Genomic DNA, 24,958 nt, shown 5'->3' on the forward strand with positions numbered 1-24,958 from the left:
AAGGAAGGAAGGAAGGAAAGGCTGACCCATTTTACTGATAAGGAACTGAAGAGCCAGAGGGGCCACTAATTTGCCGGTATCACCAAAAACAGTTGGTGTCGGAACAGGGGCCACCAGGTCTCTTCAGTTCCAGTCTAGTATTTCCAGCCCAGATTTTCCTTTCTTCCGTTTGTCTCTTTAACTTGCTGGGATAAGACGCCTCGCCGCGGCTCACGTGAAGCGACGTGACCACTGCTGCCTCTTGTTTTAGGGTTGCAGCGAGGCCCGACGAGCCACTGGACAGAGAGCTTACAGGGCTATTGCTTGTAAAAGCCGGGCCACATTCCTTAACAATGCATCTCTCTCCTGGGACCTCAGAACCTCTTTCGCAGGTGTCCCCTCTTCGCATGACTGTCCCGTGCCAGCATGTCTCCATGGAGGCCAGTCTCTGGCCTGCCCACCCACAAAGCGAGCCCAGAGAGCAGCCTTGGCCTTGGGAAGGCCCCGAGGGGTAAAAAGCGAGTGGCGTGGAGGAAGTATGTGTTTCCCCTGCTAGTGAACATCTTCTCACAGGAGCACGACATTCTAGGCCCGTTGGGAAGGGCCCTTTGGGGCGCGGGAGACATCGGGCCCTGTAAGCACTCAGAGCTGATCTGTTTCCACCCCATCTGAACACCCCCGTTGTGAAACTCCCCACCTATTTTCCTGGGCAAACTGTCTAGGGTTCCAGAAAGGCATTAAACGAGGGGTAATGACATAATCTACTGAAACAGAAGTCACTGCATTGAACCCTCTAAGGTCTGATGCAGTGACGTGGTGTCAGAGGTGACAACACAAGTCCCCGAGCTACCAGCCCCTTCAATCCCCCTCAGGGCCAGCCCTGTGCGAGGAGGCCCCTCTTCCCCAGGGCCCGCTGAGGGACACTGACCGCCTGGCCCCGCCCACCTTGCCGCCGGGTTGACCGGGCCCTCTGGTGGCCGCAGCACGGGAACTGTGGTCTCAAATCGCACGTGTTCTGGGGCCGAAAGGCAATTTGTGATTTCTGGACAAGGACAGCAGCATGCATGCCACTGCTGCTCAGCAGGAGGTCAGTCCTTGCCACATGGCATTGCCACCCGGTCGCCTGTGACTCAGAGCAGCACAGTCTGCTCTTGTTACTCGGGAAGGAATATCTTTCCGGAAACTTCCATGGGTTCCCTGGCCAGAAGACCAGGGAGCCCCCCACCCCCAGGCCGTTCCCCAGCGCGCCCGACTCTGTAGGCGGCGCGCGCCGCTGGCACTTGCCCGGTGGAAGGGTTCATGATGCAGCCTCCTTTGTCGGCAGCCGTTCTGCAGCTACAGCCTCTCTCCGGCGTGTCGTGGTTCATCCCGAAGTTGTGGCCCAGCTCGTGCGCCAGGGTCACAGCCGCGCCAACGGGGCTGTCTGAGTGGTCCTCCAAGAAAACACAAGAGCACGGATGTAGAGCTCGCATGTGTCCTCGGCCCTGTTTCCCGGTCCCCCTCTACCCCGACATGTACTTTTCTTCGACATTTGACTGAATCCATCCCCCTAGAAGGAATCAGCATAGAGCCCCATTATTTACTTAAAACTGAAAGATTTGACATATCCAATTAAAGCAGCTTGGGGTCCCTCCTGCTGTGGGATGTACAGGTGGCGCATACATGTGGGACTCCTATGTCTTTACATGACACAATCAAGGTGACCTTCTGCATCCTGCGTCCTGCATTGTCCTGGGAAATAGGGGCAATGTCTACTGGCTGACACGAAAGGCTGTCCTATATCACAGGAAGCTCTCGGGCCTCCACAGGCGATACAAGCTCCCTCTTATCCACGACTGAGACACGGCTCACCTAAAGCTGGCGAGGGAAGCGCACCTTGTGATATCTTAAACAAGACCTGACCACTGTTGCTGAGCACGCCCCCTCCCGTCTGCTTGGGAGAAGGATGCCTGGAAAATTCACAGCAACTCAAAATAAACGCCAATCACATTGAGGAATCCGCCTGAAGGCTCATTGAGTTACGACTGTCAGCCAGCTGGGCCTCCCTGTGGCTGGCCCTTCGTTTCCCCACCTGGGCTTGGGGAGTGGATGGAGCAGGTGCCCTGACTCTCTCACTTTGGTTGCTGGGGCTCCCTCCACCTTCTGCTTGATTTCGGGAGGCTGTTTCTTCTATTCTGTAAGCACTGCACGGCCACCTTAACTCAGCGGGGTGCATGCGTGGCTTCGCTAACTAGGGATTTAAAATGAACTAAAAGCGTTGATATATTGTGGCTTAACTCTAACTGAAATTAGGCAGTGAATGAGATTTGCAGACATCATGCCCATGAATGGCGTTTCTGGGAAGGTCTGCATGCCACAGAGAGCTGAGGGCGCCCTCCTTGAAGCCCCGGCACGAGATAAGAGGTTTTTCCTAAGAGGCCTCCGGGAAACAGCGCTACTGGGTTTTCGAGAAAGCATTATCCTGAAAAAGAGAGTCTTCGTGGGGCCTCTCGAGAAAGGTGCATGCAGATGAGGCCCCCAGGTGTGTGAGTGGGTCCAGTTGCAACCATTTCATCGCCCGTCCTCGGTCTAAGAGGAGGACGGCACGTCAAGGGAGCGAGTGGTTCTTAGAGCAGATGAAATTCCTAATAAATGACTCTGTTTGGATTTTACAGTTTCCTGTTGTAGGAAGCTTCACAAATATGTTTCAGGAAATCAGTTCTCAAGAATAACACACATTGGCGAAGAGAACGTAGTCAAAGCGCAGAATGTGAAGGGCTCAATTTAGCATGCTTTGGCTCCAGATTCAAGGACTTCATCCTTAAAAAATTACTCTGCATCTGATTCTTTTGCATCACCGAATATCTTGGTTTTGCTTTTAATTGCCAAATTGTTTTTACATTCTTTCACGCATAGGTGATTATAAGCAGAAGGTCTCTTAAGAGACCCCGATAAACAGTTTACATTTGTAATAAGGAAAAAAAAAGCGACCTCTTTATTCATCACAATATCCCCAGACCAAGACTCTTTTAGTTCAGTGCGCCCCGAAAGTGTGGCTGCCAGTTACCAAAGTAAATGACTGCTCTACGCTGAGAAAGTAGAGACACGGTATCAGGATGCAGGTTCTCAGGTGGGTTAGCAGCCCTGCTCCCTTGCTCCTTGACTTCCGGCCCTGCACAGTTGTAAGTTTCTGAATGAGGCGTGGCCATGTGTGACACGTGGGAGTTTAAGTTCAGAGGCGCTAGGAGAAGGCCTCAGGGTTTTAGATCTGGTCAAGCCATGGATCTCGCTTATCTCGTGAGTGTTACAGAAGTTAAGGGAGTTGCATCCTCTTTCTCCCACTTGTCGCTTCTTTTATACGTGGAGCGAACGAGGAGCATGTCGGAGGCTGATCTCAGCTGCTGCCAAGTCGGCCAAACGTGTTTCCTGCTGATTGACTTTGGCCTTGAGTATTCTTCCTGCAGTCTACATTTGCTTACATTTCCCACATTCATTTTCATCCATTTTTTTAAAGCTGGGCATCCCTGTATGCTTTTAAAGAAGGAGTCTTGATAAAATGCTAGCATGGAGACAGAATAAGGGGTATGAGCTCCAGAAAGCCACTTAGTATCATGAGATTGGTTATAAAAACATTTAAGCGCCACGCAGTGGCAGAACCGTCCATGCTTAGGAGGAATTCCGTTTCAGCTCCAAAAAATGCTCACACCGATTTGAAGTGGCAAAGTCAGTTAGCAACCGACCGTGGAACCATGAAACAGAAAATTATTCCCTCTTAAAACTTTACAGGCTGCTCTGTAAAAATACGGTTGGGATCTGACTTGAAATTAACCTGGCACCAAGAAAAACCAAACTTTCCAGTGACTTCCACAGTGCAGAGCACATACAGGGCTTCCGGGTTCAGGAAAAACCAGAGCACAGCCCATTCAAGCCAGAGATCAATGAGCGGGCGCGACCCCTCCACGCAGCCTCCCCAGCCTCTCCGTGGGCTCAGGCTTCCATGAACCCCCGGCACTGTCCGGAGAGGGGAAGAGCTCCCTTGTGTGTCATAGAGAAGAGGGGGGCGGGCGGTGCGTGGAGAGAAAATAAGAGTCAGCAGAACATACCTCCTTCCTTCCGCCCTTTAACACAATGGAACACTCACAAATGTTCTGTCTGAAAAGTGCGGAGGAATTCACGGGTTCTTGGAAGGGCCAGGCTCTGCTTGTTTGAAGGAGGCGGTAGAACGGCCCCTGAGGACACTGCCTGACTGAGGGCGGGTGCAAAGGGGACACTCCACTCTTGGAGCAGGGGCGGCATTGGCCCGGGGTGAACTCTCTGTCAATTATGGGAGGGGCCCGAGCAGGAGTCCCCTGCTGGGCAGCCTATCAAAGCTGCCTCCCTCTTAAATCCGTCAGAAACAAGTCCCAAATATTCCTCCCATTTTTATTTCCTTTTACAAACATATAGAGCCCATATACGACAAAAGGATCTTTGTAAAGCAATAAAGCCGGGCCTCTGCCTTCCAAGAATAAGGTTTCATACAGACGACTTGGACACTGGCTGGGAGGTATGTCAAGCATTTGCGGTGGTAAATAGTTAAAAACCTCAGACGTTTGGCTGTAGGGGCTGGAGGCAGAAGCCTCAGAAAACCATTCTAACGGTTCTGTTTGGTGAGACCACAGGCCATCCCAGAAGCTGAGCAGTGAGGGCAACCCCGGGGCCCGGGCCCCTCCCAGCGCCAGGAGGGGATTCCTGGACTGGAATGCTCTGACCAAAATCCCAGCTGAAACCGCTCCATAAATGGGGAAGACGGGTTTGCACAGAGCTATTTTTGCACGCTCACCTTTCCTGTTCCGAGGTGCTTTCTAAGCAGCCCCTCCAATATGGTGCGTTATGCAAGATCATGCAGAGAGCAACAGGGAGGGTAGAGTGAAATCTAAAAGGCATTAAGGAAAAGAACCGGATTTCACAGAGTCTGGCGAGAGGAGGGGCCCCGTGGCAGCGCCAGGCACCCCCGCTTACCATGACGACGCCCCCAGACTGCTCCGCTGTGCACATGCTCATGATGGGCGCCATGCCGATGATGGTCCCTTGGAAGGAAACCCCGCTAGGACAGAAAAGGACTTTCTTACATGAACATAGAATGAAGACATTTTCTAATACATATTTTTTGGTGTTGAACCTTTCGTGAGAAAGAATACATCATGCTCAAGAACACTGTGAGTAGGGCGCGTAACTGGGTCAAGGGTTGGGGACACATGTGACAAAACTAACAAGCAGGACGCACATAAGCAGGGACACGAGCAGTCTTAGAACGACTGGCTTCCCTCAGGAGATGCGAAGCCTCGGCCAAGGTCAGAATCGCGGCGCGAGGACACGTGGATGGGTGATTTTTATCTTTAGGTCCTCGGCCATTTATTTTCCAGTTGCATCACGGTCCCACACCGCTTTCGGGCTTTTGTGTCCGAGAGCCAGACAACAACCAGTCGCAACTCTTGTCTGTGTGTGTCGTACTCTGCCTCGCTGCTAAGGGACGAGGGAGCCGCTCCTTTGGCACAGGGTCTGTGGGGGAAGGACGGGGAAGAGCCCCAGAGGACCGCCGTTAATTCAACGGAGCGCAGGGATGGCTGACTAGGTGTTCTGTTGTCGACGGGTCTTGCTCTCCTGTGTGACATGACATTTAGGTCAAAGGCCCAAGCCCTTCCAAGATGTCCTGCTGATGGAGCCTGTGAAACTGAAATGGGCAGAAAACCGACTGACCTTCTGGAGTCAGTGGAGAAGTGAGTGCCTGCAAAGCCTCAGCACCCTGGGCGGAAGCTTCTGGAACCTATAGGGCTTAGGTGCAGCTTCCCCTTGTATGGACTCTTGATCAACGAGTCTAGTGACATCAAGACCTGTTTAATGCAAGTGCTTTTTAATTCCAACCTCACGCATTAAAAATGAAACATTGTTTGTATTTGTTGAATCTCTTTTAAGGGAGATTTATCTTGGCCATGTACGTATACTAATTTTACATATATTATTTGAAAAGGTAGGCACTTCGGCAGAGACCTTTTGGGAGCAGGTACACGGGGAACCTCATCTATGTATGTATGTGTTTATGTATTTATGTATCCATCCATCCATCCATCCATCCATCCATCCCATTACACTCTTACAAACAATAGCAGAGACTGCAGCTTTTACATTTATATCTATACAGACCATTTTAACAGACACAATTATATATGTATATAAATAAGAAGGTTATATAAAAAGCTAATTTATTTCCAGATGTTCAAGTTGGACAGACTCCATTTGGGAAAATAATCAAAACAAAACACTTTGATTCTACTTTTTAGTAGTTCAGGATTAATCAATGCCCAAAATATGAGGCAACCGCAAATACCCAAAGCAGGGGAGGAAAAAAACAACAGTGGGAATGGCCAAAGTAAATGACCAGGAATGGCACCAGCCTCAGCTCGATGGAGGCATTTTCCAGTGAGGATGGGGCAGGGTTGGTTTTTCACTTTCCACAAAGGTTCAGTAAGTTAAATCCAGTTTGCTAGAGAAAAGTGACTATAACTCCAAAGCTTTTAATTCAGGGATACGAGATACGTGAGAAGAAAAGAATAATGCCATAAGCCGTTTAAGGATTTTAATAAAAAGTTTGTCACTTTGGGAAAAATCTACTTTATACCTATTTAGATTAGGATAAGAATGCTTTTCTTTTTTTTTCTTTTAAAAATAAAGGTGTCTGTGATAGCCTACCAATGTATTGTTACGTTGTAGCGATGCGTCACACACTCCTGGCCCTGGGATTTCCTGGGCCGCCCTCTCCCAGGGCTCGGCAGACCCCCGAGAGCTGGGAGGTGCACGTTACTGCACACCACTGTGCTCAAGGTCCCTCAAGTGAGGAAGTTTGGTTCCTAATTGGTGTTCAATCCAATTTGATCGGAGGGCAGAACCCAGGGCTAATACGCTCTACTGCTGGAAGTCTCTGATCTAGAAATCCAGAGAAGGACGGTGACCCAGGGGGAGGAACAAAGGTTTCCCTTCCCCAAGCTTCAGACAATAACCGCCCAGAGGCACCGTCTTCAGATGGGACATAAACATTTTCCACTAATAAGGAAAGACACTGAGCTTTAAAAATAGCCTGCTGTGGACTAGCCCATCAAAACTAAGACTAGAATAAGTTGCATAAGGAACACGTCCAGACAGAAGAAGGGGATAGGTTATCAGCCAGAGGACGAGGTCTCCCAGGGGTCCGAAGGGCGAGAAACGCCCCGGTCGGAGCCGGTGCGCTCCAGCAAGGCGCCAGGGGCCGCGTCCGCGGGGCCAGAGCAGGGCGGGTGTGCCGAGGCCACGTGTTCTTTAGGTCAAGGAGAGGCCACGGGCGTCCTACCTGACAAGCTGGGCGTTGTCGTGGGGTTTGCGAGGTAGAAGCTTCATCTTCCTCCAGTCCAGGAACTCGTGCAGGCTCGCGAACGGGTCCTGACTGATGGGGCATCTGTCGATGTCGTTCCACACCTCCACCCCGACCAGCACGATCCGGATGTTCAGGGGCCTGTAAAACTGAGAAACACAGATGTCCCCTAGGGATCGCGGCCCCGAGAATGTAAAACGCAGGGCTGGACAGACTGGCACATTGGGAACGTCATCGGCCTGGGTGAGAAAAATGCGGCCGTGTCCCCGGTTCCCGTGGTGTTGAGCGTTCGTAGCACCCGATACACAAGGCCGTGTCCCCTGGGTTCGCAGGTGTTACTGAGCAGTTACATGCCACAGTTATGAGCCTTTTGGGTCTCGGCCCTTAGTTTTATGGAAGCACCCATTTCAAATGATTCATTGGTGATTTAAAATGTGCATAGAGATGTGGAGTATACCTAAAGTAGTTACATTACGGCTAAAGCCTGCCAGTTTGTCTCTACTGCAAGAAAAGCAGTGAGGGAGCTAGGATTTTCAGAGACTCTGCCAAAGACAGTAATTTGTTCATTTTAAGCTAAATGTTCTACCTATGAGTTAGTGAAAATAAATCTGTATTAATTTCTTGGCAAAGACTCAGACTTGGCTGACACTGTTACATTCTGTCACCTACAATCAATCTAGGAGGTTTTAATTAAATGAGAAAAGCAAGAGCTTTGCGAACAATAAAGGTACACACAGCACTCTTCTTCAGGAACTTTAATGAGGACTCTTCTCTCCGCAGCCGGAAGGCGGCTCACCGAGGGTGTCCCGGGAAAGGGCAGTCACGAAGAATCTCCTCTCTTACAGGCGGGGGCAACAGAGCTTCCGGTACACGCTCAAAGCAGGCCTTCGCATTGGCTTTCTGTGCCCCATCTTCAGGTTCATGGCTACAGCCTACAGCCCCTTCTCCACGAGCAGATCACCCTGGGCCAGAGGTAGGAAGGGCCACTCTTCCAATGGCGAAGGATGGTTTTGTCCCCGACAAGCTGCCCGGGGCAGGATGAGCAGTCAGGGGACAGGGAAGAACCACCCATGTCCCCCAACTACTGTGCTGCCTGATGTGCATCATGCGGACCGGGAGGTGGCTCCGCCCTCAGAGCCTGGGGGCGGGGACACATGGGATCGCCTGGCTGGTTGTACGACCTTTCTGTGCCTGCGACGTGCGAGGCAAGCACAGGCAGAAGTCCTCATCTTCTGACGCTCCAGGTAGCCAAGGAGAGCGACGTGGCTGGTGCTGGCTGCCAAAGTCAAGCTCCAGATGTGGGCAGGTCCTAAAATTAGTTGCTAGAAGCATCTGAGCCAAAAAGCAATGAAATCACAGAAGCTCCGCGCTGGAGAACGAAGCCCGACTCCGATGCCGTGAGTGAGGGTACAATGAACTCCCCAAGCCTGAGCTCCTCGCCCGGGGTTCTGACCCAGGGACGGTGGGCTCCTTGCTCCTCTCCCTGGTCGACCGGTGAGCGTTAGGTGAGAGAAGACGCCAACTGGAACACAAACAACATCACGGCCTAGAGACAGATGGCAGCCGTCCGGCTTGGTTCTGAGCAGATAACAACCACAGGCTTTACATTAATAAGTTAATGAGACAATTGTATGACCAAAAGGCTGCCCAACAGCCTCTTAATCAAGAATCAGTTGGAAGCACCCAGGCAAAATGGGGTTCCTGGACTCCGCTGGACCTCTGAGCACACATGTCCGGCCGCTGTCCTCTGTCTCGTGTTCGAAGTCAATGGGCATCAGAAGGCAGAGACATCGGACACCAGATGCTGATGTCCACACCGGCTTGCTAAGTGGGGCCTCAGGGCTGTCGTCTGTGAAGGGGACCCTGTTCGCCTCCGACAGGCGCTGCAGAGAAGTGGTAAGGACCTCCATAAAGGACCTCCAGGGCTTCCCTGAGCCGGCTTCGGTGCTCACTCATCAAGGAGCTTTTCATAGTCATGACGGGGTGTCCTCCAATCACATCCTCGGGACAGATCCCCGGCAGAGAAGGACCTAACGTGAAGTCCCTCTGCTCCGACAGCGGTGCTGCTGGTAGCGGTCATATAGGCTGAACTCACCTCAAGCCGCCTCACACAGTCCCTTACTACCTGCTGTGGCTCTTCTTCCCAGGACCGCGATGCCCCTCTTGGTTCCTCCTAATAACAACCACCGCAGCTAATACAGTACACGCATTCGCTCCGCCCGAGGCCCAGGGCCAAGCGCGTTCTATGCCATCGCTGCCTCGGTCCTCGAAACAACTCCGGGCTCAGAACTATCATCGTTCCCACTTCACAGTCGAGGACACTGAGACATGGAGGGACCACGAAACCACTCACAACATGGGTGGTGTGGCCGGGGCGCGAACGCGGGCGGGCTGGTCCCAGGGCCTAGGTTTTAACCGCAAATGCAGCCCCCCAACCCTGCGTGCGATGCTCAGACCCTCTGCTAAGATGATACCCTGTGGCCCCAGGGGCACAGAGAGGCTCAGCCGGAGCTGGGCAGGGCCCGCCTGGGCCATGAATCCCAGGATAGGACGCCTGTGGACACGGCCTGAGACCAGCTGAACTGATTCACCTGTTAACACAACAGCAACAGAAATTTGTGTGGCTCTCGCTCTGTGCTCGGCGTGGTTCTGGCACAAACAGAAAGGACCAGGGTGCCCCTGCCTTGGGCTCCCGAAGGCTCAGGGGTCAGCAGGGAGCTCACAGCCCTCCTTCCAGTTAACGCCAACAGAGCGAACTGCCAAGAAAGCATGTAAACCGGAAGCTCAGAGGATGCTGTGTTCCAGGGCTCAAAGGGGGCTTTCTGGAAAAACTGGATCTGGAAAAAAAAAAAAATGAGTAGAACTCTCAAGGGCAGTCTCCTGAGATCCAATGTGGCATCTCGCATCTTCCAGGCAACGGGCTTGGGAGAGGAGAGAAGACTCACACGAGAGAGAAGAGACCCAAAGAAATTAAATTCGTGCAAGACAAGTCCCTCAAGGAGGTCGTGGAGGTTCAGCCTTAAAGAATGTGCAGCTGGTGCTAACTTCTTCATGAATGAGAAGTAGGAAGACAGGGGTGAAAGGTGAAAGAGGCGATGGCAGTCACTTCGCTTGGCCGGCGTCCCCCACACCCCCATCTGCGCTCCTGCCCAACGGGTCTGCCGCCAAGTACAAGCCTCGGGCAGGCTTGCTGTGTTTGGCTCACGGGGGGGATTTCCTGAGTGTTTAAGAATGTCACCTTTGCCATTCAGTCACTCCTGGGTCTTCCAGCCCTGCCTGCCCTTCTCCCTCTTCCCTCCAATGCAGCCAGCCGAGCAGTCATTAGTTTAGAATGGCCAAGAGGAGCCAATATTTTTTGCAAAGGAGGAAGTTGCCACGGGGACAGTCACTTTTGACTGGGGCCGAGACACGTGCAGAATAGAGAGCTGCAGAAGTGAAACATGGAGCCCTCGCTGGTCCTGGGCCCATCAGGGGGCTCACATGGTGGCAGGGAGTGTGGGAGGGGCCTGGGCACCCCACCAGTGTCTTCAGTGGCTGCTGGGGCAGGTGCAAACTTGTGCTAAGCCGTTAGGCCCTCTCTCACCTGAAACAAGAACTGCCACGCCGGCCAGCCCCGCCGAGGCGGCCAGGACTTTGCTGAGGCTGATGCGCTTTAATTACTGGTGCAAGTTATTAACAAACTCCCAAACGCTCACTTTTGGTTCTGCAGACTGAAGCAACATGGAAAGCCAAACACGTCTTTTTAAAATGGATTCCAGCAAAGAAACAGTCTCGGTGTAATGTGGTTCGTGGCTTCCTTGTACTTCCAGGGTCCGACAAGGCCCTGAGTGATGCATTCTGACCTCCAATGCCCAGTGCCAGGTGCTGCCCGCGCGACTTTTGAGAACAGAGTTACACTTCTAGACGGGCCTTTGCTTCGATTTTCCTGAAAACCTTGGAAACTCCACCCACTCGCATGTTCTAGGATTGTGTGTGTGCACAGCGGCCATGAGACGCCCTCCAGCTGCGTGCGTAAAGGGCGAACGTCTTGGGGAGCCCGATGCGACGAGCTCAGGAATGAGCCAGGCCCCTCTTCCCTCTCGCCCGCCCACGTGGGCTGGAGACAGGAGGCGATGGCTGAGAGCTACGCCTGGGTTAGGACAGTGGCCACTCACGTGGCATGTGAGAACCCCTGGGGAGACCCTGGTGCCCGGCACCGCCCCCGCCCAGACACCCGGCTGCGATGCCGCTGATGCGCGAGGAGCCCGGTTTAGGCTCTGAGCGCCTCTGCACCCAACAGCTTGCCGCTCTCCCTCCTGTGCGGGGGGTGCTGCTGAAGGGCTGGTGGTGGGGACTGTTTAACCACCAAACACGAGGAACTTCGGCCAGACTCCCAGGGGCTCTTCCAGCCCTGCCGTCCCCTTTCTCACCCCCTGGTTGTCCATGAGGGATTTTCCACCTGTGGACTGGGCTGAAAATCACTTCCCATGTCCCAGAGTTGGGAGCTGTGTGTCTCTTGTAAACGAGAGGCCGCCCTCAGCCACGATGGCGCACGCTGGGCTGGGGGGCGGTAGGCAGGGGCCGGTGGGCTCCTTCCAGGGAGCCCTGGGCATGGGCTGGCTTGCGAGTTCTCCAGAGGGTGGGATGCGCCCTATTGGAGCTCCAGGTCTAACGGGGGGGCCAAGACGCCCGAGACTGGGACTCTGTGGCGAGCAGAGAGCCTGGAGGAGATGTTCACAGGTCACTGCCGTTGGACAGCACGTGTGGGCAGGTCCTGGAGCCTCTCCAGGCCCCGGGGTCCCGGGCTCTGAGGAGGGAAGTCTGCGGTCCCCCAGGACCAGGGGTGGATCCCCAGCTCCCTGCTCACTCAGGCGAGGCGAGCTGCACTTCCTCCCTCGTTTCCAAACGTACCTGATTTGAATGATTTAATTACCCGCAAAAGAACGTACCTTGTCAACGTGATTAGCGATCTCTATTAATCGCTGTTTAACTTTTTCCAGGTCCTTTCCTTGCCTCTGAAACTTAATAATTTTAAATGTCAGCATTAATAACAGCAAGCACATCCATCAAAGCTCATCTTCCCAGCTCCTGGAAATGTCAAGTCTTAGGCTTGACAAGCCACTAGGAGCCTCCCTGGTTTCCCGAGAAATGAGCCCCCACCCTGCCGAGAAGTTCCCTGGCCGGGACTTTCTGAAAGCCCCGGAATCCGCCCCCGCCGAGCGCTCCGAAGACAGGAACGTCTGGCCTCCCCGTCCTCGCGCACGAGGGAGGGTGTCAGTGTTGGCTAAGAGCAGACAGACAACGGGGAGGCGGTCCAGGGCCATTTTTCACATCGTCAACTCGATTTTAACTTCCTCAGAAATGTCCTTTACATTTGTTTTAAAAAAATAAATAGTAAAAGTATTAGATGCTCATGGCCACAAGTCCAACAAATGCCGAGGAGAGGGGACAAAAAGCTAATCGAATCCCTCTTCTCCCCTCTCATCTGAACTTGCAGGATGGGGGCGGTTTTCTGAGAAATCGTCAGCCTGTTTCATTCATATGTGTTGAGGCTATGAGAAAATGTCACCTAATTCATAACATGCAGCAGAGGCAGAAATGAATACAGAGAAGACACTCCCAAAAATTCTGGTTAAAAGTCAATGAAAAGAAAAAGCTAACATAACATCAGGCCCTGCTTCAGAAGGCAGGGTTTTTCTGCAGCATCTTGCGACCTCTTTCATTCATTCATTTCGGGGGAGGACATACAGACAATTTTTAAACTAAAACTTTTTTCCGAAACATTTTAGAATACATTCTAAAGACATCTGCCAATTCCCCAAATAATTTCCCCTGTTTGGAGTGCTTAGCTACAGAGTAACGGTTTTATTTTGTTTTGTTTGCTTGTTTTGCAGTTCTTGGCTATTTTGGAGTATCAGATACATTTTTTAATATTTTCTATTTTATAATATCAGAAAACCACTTTCCCATGAGTTGTTTATAATGCTTTTCAGGGCCCACAGAAGATGAGGTTAATTAAAGCAAACAATAACTTGCTAAACGTTTTCTCTTTCTCAGCCCGCGGCACCGAGATGCATCCAGGTGCTCTTACCTCTCGATTGTCTGCGACAATGAGCAGCTCTACGTACTTGGTCATCTTGAGGGTCTCTCTTTTACGCTGCCAAAAGGAAACATGGGTTTAATGTCCCGAGACACCTCCCTGGGGCTCCTGGAACCCTGTCAACCTGTCCCCCCCAGGCCCTTGGACTAAGGGTGGCTCATCCTCACCATCGTAGGCTCCCACACCTCCTTTCCACCTAGAAGTTCACCTCCGACCGCAACAACCTCTGTAGAACCTTCCCGAAACAAGTGACCCATTTCCGTTTGCCTGCGAAATGCTTGCACAGGAATCTCACGTGCCTGTGGGTCCCCGACCGTGAGGTCAGAACACGCATGTGCAGACACACACACGTGCAGACACACGCATGAGGCAGGCAGCCAGCCTCTCCGGACTGGGAGCCGTTCGTCTCGGTCCATGGCCGTTGACGTCGGGCCGTGTGCAGCACGTTTGCATGTCACTACAGGACACCAGGGAGCAGCGTCCCATGGGTGTCCCCTGTGCTGTTACGGGCCAGTTTGGTGACCTGAGGAAAGTGGCAGAGGCCAGACTTCGAGCGGGACCTGCACAGCCCTCAGAGAAACCCCCAGCGGCCCACGCCAGGAAGCCTGTGGCCTGGGGCTGACGGTCAAGCGCGTCAGGGGAGTGGGGAGCAGCCGGGCCAGTAGGCAGGGCACAGAGCCACGCACGAAAGAGGTGTCGGGAGGAAAATGAGAAAGGAGCAAAAAGAAAAAGAACAGAAAAAGAAACTGTCGAGAAAAATATGCCGCCAGAGAAAAGAAATCTGTTGAGAGTGAAATAGTTGAGAGGAATGTGGAAACCGTGCCTCCTGGGGTGAGGGCGGGGGGACCCAGGCAGCAGGGGTGCGACTCCCCGCCCCCGAAGGAAAGGCAGCCTCGGAAGCGGAAGCGGGTTACGTTTTAATCAGGCCCCTCAAGAGACATTCGCCTTCTTCCCTGAACTACTGGGAGAATCCCAAAGGCATTTTTAGGAGAAAAAGAGGAATTCATGGAGGGTGGTCTCAAAAAGCAAACATTAAAAACAAAAAAACAAAGCCTTCTGTTTCTGCAATAAAATGCAGTTGGAGGAAATAGGGGTTGAGCGGGTCGTGGGCCTTACGGCTGGGAACTCTGGTTTATGACTTAACTACGTGCCGCGCTTCGCGTTCAAAACCCGCATGCTACAGCCACGCTTTCAGCCACAGCACAGGTGACCCAGGCTTGCTTTGAATCCGCTTTCTTGTCTCAGAACCCTGAGGGAAACATTTTTTATAAAACAAATCCCCATCCGCCCGGGATCTCGCAAACAGATCTTTACAAGAAAAATGTTTGTCTCCTAACCCTGCTCCCCTCCCGGCCCGTCTGTGCTGACCCATGAGTTCAGGCGTCGCTAAAGAAACTGGAAACCTTGTGGAGGAAGAAAACAAATAAAGCACTATGAAAAGGATGCTTTCCCAAACTTTTTCATTAAAAAAAAAAAAAAAAGAAAAAAAAGAAAAAAAGAAAAAAGAAAAAGTCAAGCGTTGTAGCTCTATGTGGTAGGTGTGTTTTCTGCTTATAACTACATATTTATGGCGGAAAACAGATTAGCCCCCCTGGTATCCCCTGGATCTACAAAGCGAGACACCTTCTCCAAGTGCGAGGCTCCTGTCCCTTTGCCTGACAGAGATGTGAAGAAGCAGAAGCCTCTTCCCCCAGCCCCCCAATTCTCTGTTTAACCATGGACAGATTCAGCTAATTATATAGCAGAAAATAAAGGTCTGTAAATGAAAAATAAGTTCACCTCCCATTGAAAAACCCCTCGGAAGGGCCTGGTTGTTTTGGACATTTGTACCTTAGAGACGACAGGGGGGGTGAAGTCAATGACTAGGGGCTGTGTCCAGGTGGCCGGGGATCGGTGAGAACACAGGTAATTCCAGAGAAGGAAAACGAACGCACGAGCACAGTTTCCCTGCCTCTGCAGTTTTCAGGAGTCCAACTTTTCTCATGAATCAGAGAACTGCAAGCTCAGAGAGAAGCTAACCGCATGGTAATCAGAAGCCCCCAGGGAGCGGCCGGCCGCCGGCCGCGGGGGACAGGGAGGGCGTCCTCCCTCCGCTGCGCACAGGGAGCCTCAGATGACCTCTGCGTGGTTTCCGCCTGCTTAGGCTGCCCAGTTTAAAAAAAAAAAAATCACACTTACAATTTTTGATGTGTGGAGCAACATTTGAAACTGGTTACTTGATTACATTTTCAATTTGGGGGTGATACACAAAAGCCCTTCCCCAAAGAGACAGGAACACAAGCTTGGAGAATGGTCAGGACCCCGGAGCTGGAGGCCGCGGCGGCCCTCGGGTCTCGCTCAAGAGGGAGGTGGTTCCTGGGCCTCTCAGTCACCACAGCCAAGGTCCCAGAGACAGAGTGTCCCCCACCGCACCCCTCCCCACCCCAAGCACGTTGCCACGAGGGCCCTGGCGCTGGAAGCTCAAGTTAGAAAAGTGCCGTTGCGATCAGGATGACGATGGATTCTCGTTGTAACTGCTGCTTCCCGTGGGCCAGGCTCCTGAAATGCCACCCCGTCACCCCACACGTGTCTCCGGGGGCTGCCTACGCGCTGGGCGCTGGGCTGGTGCTGGGGCGAAAGGGATGGGCGAGGGACCCAAGGCGCGGCCTTCGGAAGCCCACGTTCTGGGATGAGGGTGGGGTGACAATAAAGAACACACAAAAATCAGGCCCAGCGTGTGAGAAGCACAACAAAGGCGACACATAGGGTCCTGCGGTTGGGAGAACGGCAGGGAGGGACTAAGCGGAGACCTGAGGACGAGGGGCAGGGGTGTGGGGGGACCGTGTTTCTGGTCGGGGGGCAGCAGCGGCCCAGGTGCCAAGGCTGGGGGGCGCTTGGAGTGTCACGACAGTGGGCGGAACTGCTAGCGTCTCACGGCCAGCGAAGGGCGCTGCTGAGGCGCGGCTGGCGGTGTGGACAGGACGCGGGGCCGTGGTTGGGAGGTTGAGTAGTAATGTAATAATCCGAGCGCCACAGGGGGCCCGTGCCTGTGAGGTTTTGAAAGAGCCCTCTGCCTGCGGTGGGGAGGAGGGACCCCAGAGAGGTGACGGGGAAGCCGAGTGAGCAGGCGCGAGCAGGCAAGAGCGTGGTTGGGGGCAGTAATGACGGAGATGGGCAGAGTCAAGCTGACTGTGACACAGACAGACAACAAAAGAACAATGACAAAGGTGCCAGGCTAGTGTGTCCATGGGAGGCATGACCGGCGAGTTAAATGACTCAAAAGTTGGGGACATCTTTCTCCGAACAAGGAAAGATCATTGCTGGCTCAAGTGAGGCTCCACGCCTCGACTCCAAGGCCGCTTTGTGGGTGTTTATAGGCTGAGCCGGGGTCTCCACCGTGGAGGGCTATCTCTCCACCACCCTGGCCAGCGACTTGTGTGGGGACGAAGCGCCCCTCTCGGATCTGCATGGGACGCAGCCCCTGAGGCCGGGCTGCCAGACAGGCCACAGAGCCAACCGGCAAACGAGACAGCGAGCGGGATGAATGGGCTGAATCTGATGAGCCGAACATTAATGGGAAAGTGCTGGAGTCCAAAAACCCACAGCACCAGCGAGGCCTGCCGCTCACTTATCCAGGGCTTTAATCGATTCAAGACCCAGCAGGAACCCGCACCTGCAGGTTTTGGAGCCTGAACGCGCGTGGAGAGATGCCGAGCCCAGGGCCAAGGAAGGAACAGCGCTTCTGGCTGTGCTCCACCCTGAACTTGAAGAGCGGCCCAGGCCGCGCGAGACCTTGCAGCGGCCTCTCTGCGGAGGCACGGGGCTGAGGGGGCTCCGAGAGGGAGGATCCCACGTGCCTGATGTCATCCTTCCGAGCGGCCCTGGCCAGTCCCTGACGTTCAGCCATGGCCGGGCTCTGCAGATAATGCACTATTTCTACCACCACCGGTACCGGGGCTCCTATTAAAGATGCCTGCCTGTCCAGAAACGCAAAGCCACAGCATGGGGCCATGTCATGGTGGCTGCCCTTGGGGAGACACCACGGTGTCACCCCAACAGCCAGGCTGTTTGTGCGCGGTAGCCAAAGCAAACAGCGCTTTCTAGAAAAAGAAGACATTGGCTTTTACATTTGACTCATCATTTTCCTTACTAATGGAGGGGAAAACAGCACAGATTATCCCTAAAGAAAGGATAATTCAAAAATAATTCACATGTGCCTCTGGGATGTATTACGTGATTTTTTCCAGTAGCAGATTTGCGGGGCCTCTGCCTTCCTTCCGGCTGGCCGAGGCCAAGGTTAGAATGAGTTTGCTCACTGGAGCACGGAGCTGGTGGGGAGAGGAGGGACACGTGGCCGGGGAGCTCAGTGACCGGGGCCCTTTGGGCCGCACTTACAGACCCGCGGGGCAGAGATCGGACGGTGCAGCTCGGATGGCAGGCCCCCACTAAAATCCAGGGGAAAGCCTTGTAAAATGACACACAATAGCTCAGCTTCTGTTACGGCCGGTGCATGCCCTGAGTCTGGACTTCTTGGGCTGTTCCGGGAGGAAAAATGCAAATATTTGCAGAAAAATCTCGGTTTCCAAACCAGTTTTTGCAACAGTTACCATTCCGTTGGGGCAGAAAACTGCTGGGCAAAGTCCAATGCAGTTGTTGCATTGGGTCAACAAGATCGGTCGGCTGTGGTTACATTGATTTCGCAGCAGAAACTAAAGGCAGCTCAAGGGAGGCGGGCGAGCGGCGTGGAACTGGAACATGCGCCCTCCTGTTCGCCACAGGTGCCACCTCAGACTGCACGGTACATCGTTCCAGTTCCCCAGCCTTCCACTCATCAAACATTACTTTTCGTATCGTGTTCATGATATAATTGTACTTTAAGTCAAGGACACTTTCTCTTCCATAAAAACAATTACAACTATTGCTAGAGAGAAGTATTGAGAATGAGTCGAACTGTCTTGGATGCCTTCCCTGTCCAATTTAAAGGTTCATTTCCACTTCAGTATGTGTTATTAACAAAACCACATATTTTATTCAGGTTTTTAGCATTTCCCTTCACATCAAAATCACTGGAAATTTCTATGCCAATCACAGTTGAGAGGGCTGTAGACTCAGTTACCAACTTGAAATGTGGCTGTCGAGTACAGCCCACGCATGCACTTCTTCACGAGATGCTAAAGACGTTTGAGCGTCATTTCAGCTGCCAGGTTATAAACGTCAGACTGTGGACAGCGTGTTTGACATGGTCCTCAAGGCAGAGCCTCTTGATCATCTCCTTGTTTAGGACCGGAAGGGCCCTGGCTGCGTCACATCCTCCCTGAGGTCTGGAATCAGAGGACATGCCTGAAGGGTGGCAGTAACCTGTCCTGAGACCAGGGGCCGGCTTGGTGACTCCAGCCCTCACATCTGTCCCGCTAAGGTGGGCGGGGGAGAGAAGCGGGGTGGCAACTCCAAGCCACCGGTGGGGTGGGGGGTGGGGGGTGGGGGGGTGCTTCTGAGGCTCTGGGGCTCAGACACCGCCTCCGCTACTGAGTTTCGTTGTCAAGGGGGCCACGGCTCCTGATGAGTGATCTTCCCCTTTTGTGGGGTGGGCGGAAAAGAGAAAACAAGGTTCTTCTTCCGCCATAGAAAATCCTGGGAGCATATTAACATGCAGGGAGTCGGGGTCACGTGGGCAGAAAGGGCCGGTGTAAATCAAAATGGGGGGTCCCGCCTGGTCCCGCCGAGAGCCGGTGAGGGAGCTCACGGCTGTGGGGGAAATTTTAAGGATGAGAAGAAGTTGTTTAGGATAAGGTTTACTGTTTGCATTTAGAAAAATAAGTAGGAATGACCAAAGGAATAATATGTATGAAATGTTGAACGTTGGGCAACCTAACACTCAGAGTCAGGAAAGACAACCTGTGCTTGTTGGAACCTTGAAGAACATGTCCCTACTCCACCAAGTATAAGTACAAGTGACATCACAGCTACGAGTTCTAGATTTCTTGTCAACTGAGCACCAGGAAAGCCAAGATGGAACAGCAGGAAATTGTTGCTGATTTCCTATTGCACTCATTTAGTTTCAGGGCTTCTAGACAGAGGGGGGAATGGCTGCACCCCGTCCTTCCTGAGAGTGTCCTGCCTGGCCTGTAGGACCTGGGATGGACACGGGTCAGGGGGCCACATCTGCGGGAGCACGTGGCAAAGCCTGGGAGCGTCCCGCAGGTCAGCGGGGAGACCCCAGCCGCAAAGCAGACCAGGCACCAGGAAACGCCCCTCTCGTCCCCCCCCGTCCCGCAGTGTGCAGCGGGGGGCTGTCTGGGAGCTGCGGCCCTGTCCCTTTGTCCCTTTGTTTACTACATGGCGCAGCCCTGTGTCTGGCCCACGGTGGCTTCTCACTGAAGATGCAATCAATGGTCCCTCTGTCCCCTTCTGAGTCCACCTTTTCCCATCACAGGTTAGTAAGTCTGAGCCCGACATTTGCAAGTCAAGCGTGGAGGTTTCAGTGTTTGATTATGCTCAGCCGGTGGGACATGCGCTGCCCCCAGGTAAACTGGGTGACTCCACCCCCCAGACACAGCACCCATGCGGAAAAATGTCTCCTGATGTCCCAGCACTGGGCGTTCCTAGCTGGAGCCCCCAGGTCCCCAGAAACACAACATCGGGCTTCCCTCCTACCCTTCTGGTCCACGGCCGGGAGGGTGGTGGGGATCCGCCGTCCGCAGCGGGGCCGGAGGTGTTGCGATGTAATCCGCAGGAGCCCCAGATGCCCTTCAGGGTGGCTGCTGGGAAGAGCTTGTGTCTGCTGGTTACATTTTCCATTGGTTCTAGGACATAGGTTTTATTTTCAAATATGATAAGTCCCCTGTGGAAAAAGAAATAAGAAGAAAACATGTCATTTTTAAGGGCCGCTTCCTGTTTATGACTGAAACAGAGAATGGAAGGAGAAATGCCAATTTATTGATATTCTCAGGCATTAATCGGAAGGGACATTGATTCATTATGCCAATCTTGTGAAAAGTGAGTCTGAGAAATTTTTTGTTTCAAATACTTTCTGGTACAAAAATGGACTACATTTAGTCTTTATGTATTTTTTTATTTTTACTTCTCAAATACATATTGCTGAGTGAAGAACTGAGAAAAAAGATGTTTCACCTGCTTAGAAAACAACGACCATGGTAGCTCGGGGCTTGTAGTTAGCTGGTTCCGGGACTCGTGACGCGTGCCATCGCTGGTGAAGTGCTTTCTCTCGCGGGGGGCGTCCTGACTTGTACAAGCTCTGGCGAGTGCAGTGAGTCCTGAGTGAGCGCTGAGCGCTGCAGCGTTTTCTTCTCGCCCAAACGCCACCCGTGCAGGGTTTGACGCGTTCTGAGGCTGACGAGTACCGAGGCGTGGCTGTGTTATCCGAATTCATGGACACAACTCACAGGCAAATCTTTTTTTTTTTATTTTAAAGGAAGATTCCGACATCTGGATTGCCCATCCTGATCGGCCATGTAGCGTAACTACGTCAGAGCATTCTGAGGCAGGGTTGGGCAGAAACTTAGGGCTTTTCTGTATCGACCCATTTAATTTGTGGGAGATGGGCGAGCAGAGGCACCGGCGTCGGTGCATGAAGGGTCGGAAACGCTCCCGGGAGGCCGAGCTCTGCCCGCGGGCCGTCCTTCCTGGCTGACGGGGGACGCTGTCCGCAGGGGTGAACACCCTCAGAGCTGGGCCGGCCCCGAGGCTGAGAGGGCGGCCTGCGGAGTCCGACAGTTGGGTTTAAGTTCAAGCTCTGCTATTTACTGGCTGTGTGACCGTGACCTCTTCGAGCCTCAGTTTTTTCATCTGGCAAATAGGATAATAATACTTATTTCTCAGGGCTGCTATGTCATCCAGCTAAAACTCTTAGCGTGGGGGAAGCCACAGCCGGCACTGAAACGCTAGGGGCCTTCCTGGTTAGTGACGAGGGCAGGTGCCTGGCTCGGGTCCTGTCTCCCTGATACCCCAAGGAGGCGCCGAGCTGCGTTCACACGTCGGCCCACATGTTGACACGCATGGCTCCCTGAGATGAGACACAGCCTGAATAAGGGAAATACGTTCCTGGGAATAACGCTACCTGGGCAACCGCCCAAGCGAACATTCAGGTTCGGGAATAAAAGAATACATTCTTTTAAAAAGTGGACAGATTTGCTAAACATTCTAAGTTGCAGAGGCAGAAGGTGGCACCAGGCCACAAACCACTATGCGCACATGACTGGGGAAGGACAGAGCCGAGGCTGCGTCTGCTCCCTAGGAGTGAGCTATCTCCGGTGGCTTCCAGGGACAGGGACATCGGCCTGCAGGGTGGCTTTCGTTTCTCTCTTCTCCAATGCGGGACAGTCAAGTCCTTAGCTAAAAGGTTCTGTCTGATGTTGAAAAAAGGGTTTCCTGCGGAGACATGGAAATTCGGGCAGCAGTAAACTGGCTGCGCGCTAAGGCTCTCACACACCGACCGGCTTCCGTTACATTTAGCATATTTCTCTCCCCTCGAGGAATGCATAGAATTCTCATGCAAAATTCATCTGATTGTAAGTAGACACTCCTAATGCAGTGGCTCAACCTGCTTTGAGGCACGACTCTCACACGTCCTCAGGAGAACCCCCCCCCCACACGTGTGCGCTATTACGCAGGCAGGTCGGCAGATTCAGCCCAGGAATGACGTCGGTGAGCCCCGGGGGGAGGGCACTAGTTCTTACAATTTATCTGACATCAACTCGCAGATGGGAGTACCATTTAACCCTTAAGAAATCGTTTTAAAGGTTGGGTGCTCTGTCTGTTTCCTTCCGATAATCTGAACTCGTTTCCCAAGGAGGGACCTGGCCAGGTGTTCCTATGTCATTTCATTATTGCGCATGTATTTCCGTCCTTCACTGATCCTGCGCTCAAGGATGACGCGTTTATAGGTGACGATTTACTCATCCTTAAATTAGAGTAGGATGGCGGGATTTCAATGCTCAGATAGGGTGGATGAAAGAGGTTCGAGGCAGCCGAATATTTTGAGCACAGCTGGCGCTCACGTACGCACGAGGCAGTGCTTTATGATTCTCCTGGCTCATTCTGCCAGTCCTCTTTTATGAAGTGTGGTCGGCGACGGTGGAAATAGACTCTGCTCAGGAACCTCCCGCCCTAATGGAGAAGTCGGCAACGGGACGTGCGGGATAATTAGAACCCACTGCGGAGCCGGCTGGGGGTTACCAACACTCATAGCCCTTGACAGTTGAGAGACGGGGGGGACCCGTGGGGTTTGCAGTAACTGAGGACTTTCTGGCTATTTCAAAACCCACAGATGGATTGAAAACCAATATTGCTGCTGTCTCATGTCCCCCGCCTCCCCTCGTTCCTCAACTAGTGTCTTCATGTGCCTCCACGTAGATCACGCAGTCGTGACATAGGTCATCGTCTGTCGGGGGCGGCCTGCATGCTCTCCCTTTGGAACGTTCTTTATGAAATAAAACTTGGATTTCTAGTTTAGAATGACTCATAGAAGATTTTCGTTGATTAAAGTTGATGTTTAGAAAGCCTAAATTAAGAAAGAGAACTTTAAAAAATAGACCAGGGTAAGTGGAAAACAAACACATTTGAAGGGGAAAATAGTATATGGCTCTGCTAGAAAAGCAACTTTCCTGCCCGAAAAAGAAAATGGCACTAACGTTTCATTTTGCATTACAGCATTTTCTATTTTTCTTTGGATTTCAATAAGTGAACACTGAGTAAAACATGTCACCAAGTTCTAATCACGAGAAGCAAACTACTGAAAACGTTTTTCTACTTAATGGAAAATTTCTAGAAATTGTTACTTAGTCATAAAAATGTTCTCATATCTTCTTTTATCTTTTAAGTCATCCAAAGGCCAGATGTTGAGAAATTGGGGTGAAGCCGGTCCCTTTGCTGCGCACAACTGGCTGCCCGTAACACCGCTTAATTAAATAATTGCTTTGGACTGTCTTGAGTATAATTAATCATTTAGCTCTAGAGATTGCTGGAAACCACAGACTTCAAGGATCCAGGGTTTTGGAGATATAAAATTTTGATGTTCTCACAGCCCTCACTGGCCCCACGCTAGATAAGCGAATGTAATTTACGTTGAATGTCATAGATATTTAGTTATAAACTTGGAGTTGGAAGTAGTTCTGAGTATGGAATTTCAGTCCAGCAGACTTGGAAAGCAGGGCTCCTTTCCCCTTGGTCGAGCAGGCGGAGGAGAGGTTAGAGAGCAGATGGGGCAGCCTGGGAAGAGGAAGGCTGAGGGCGCCTTCTCTGGGGGGGTCTAGGAGGATGGGTCTGCCATCGTGGGCGTGGGGCGCGGTGAGGCCCTGTCCTGGGGCGGGGGGGGGGGTTGGACGTGGTGAACGGAGAGCAGAGGAGAAGGGCGCTGCTGGGGGGCGGGGGCACCCCTCTGGCACCCCGACTCGGTCCAGGCTCGGGCTGCAGCCATTCCATGGCCGTCCAGTAGGTCCTCACGGAGTGGGTCTCTGGGCCTGATCCCCACTGTCACGGGCATGCGGGTGGCTCGGGGCAGAGCGGAGCCCCCGGCCGGGACCCTACGCTCTCCTGCCTCTGTTTTAAGAGGGTTGTGGCGCCCAGACCAGGGACAAGGGTGATCGAGGCAAAGTCGGAAGGAAAGGGGCCGGAGAGAGAGAGTGGTTGCTTTGGAATCAGGCAGCCTTACTTCAAATTTTGAAATCCTGCTGCTTTTCCTTCAAGGGAAACGAAGAGACAGCCTCTCAAATTTTAAGCTGCTTTTGTGAGCTTTCGGAGTGAAAAGCCAGGACACCCGTATTTCCTCCAGATACGTCCCTGCCCTTAAAACCCAGTTTTTAATCTCTAAAGCAATTGCATCAGGAGATAATGCGGCTTAACGTTGTTCTTATTATGATTTGTGTTACTTCTGCCAGGCAAGCCAGACCGTGGCACGTGGATTTTTGACTACCTGTCAGAAGCTAACAGTTAGAATGTATGAATTGTCCCGGCTAGTTCCGCGTTCAATCGCTCATTTTCTTGGAAAAGGGACGTTGCTCTCAATGCCGCGCTGCAACTGTAATTTAGAAAGGCAGTTGGCACGACTTCCATTTGGGCCTGTTTTTGGTGGCGCTCACAGGTCAAAGCAACTCGCCACCTCGTATATGTCTGACACACAGCGATCGCGGCCATGCTGGCGAGTGAGCACATGAGCACCGCAGGGCTAAGTTCCAGTCGGGAATGTCACGTGAAACCGGTCACGTACCATCAAGCAAAACCCCAGTACCCCTGCCACGGGCAAAGCGCTGGCTAGGTTCCGGGAATCACGTGAGGATGTCTCACGCAGGGTCCCCACTTCACGTGGAACTCGTAACCAGGTTTGGAGGCAGGAGGAAGGGGTAAGATGTTAAGCTATTACAAAAGATTTTGCGCAGCTATCAGTGACACACCAACAGTGATAACAGCAGCGGGGACCGCTGAAGAGCACACCCTCAGCCACCCCCCTTTCTAAAGTAACAGCCGCGGCGCGAAGTAATGCACTTGCCGCTACGTTCACTCTATTAATGCATGTGATCCACCGGTTTTTAGTGTAGTCACCG

The 24,958-nt window shown here is 52.6% G+C and overlaps 1 protein-coding gene across 1 annotated transcript in view; it reads right to left on the reverse strand.

Annotated features, from left to right (window-relative positions):
* ADAM12 (ADAM metallopeptidase domain 12) overlaps positions 1-24,958 on the reverse strand; it is a gene marked incomplete at its 5' end in the record, with an annotated part of 275,701 nt that overhangs the window by 65,347 nt on the left and 185,396 nt on the right. Inside the window, 6 exon segments of the mRNA XM_054581238.1 lie at positions 1,264-1,412; positions 4,960-5,044; positions 7,322-7,491; positions 12,271-12,342; positions 13,413-13,478; positions 20,055-20,241. Coding sequence (XP_054437213.1) covers positions 1,264-1,412; positions 4,960-5,044; positions 7,322-7,491; positions 12,271-12,342; positions 13,413-13,478; positions 20,055-20,241 — 729 coding nt within the window.

The sequence above is a fragment of the Pteronotus mesoamericanus genome, unplaced genomic scaffold, assembly GCF_021234165.1.
Source record: "Pteronotus mesoamericanus isolate MK-2021 breed Mesoamerican mustached bat unplaced genomic scaffold, CSHL_Meso_final contig_657, whole genome shotgun sequence".
Taxonomy (NCBI): Eukaryota; Metazoa; Chordata; class Mammalia; order Chiroptera; family Mormoopidae; genus Pteronotus; species Pteronotus mesoamericanus.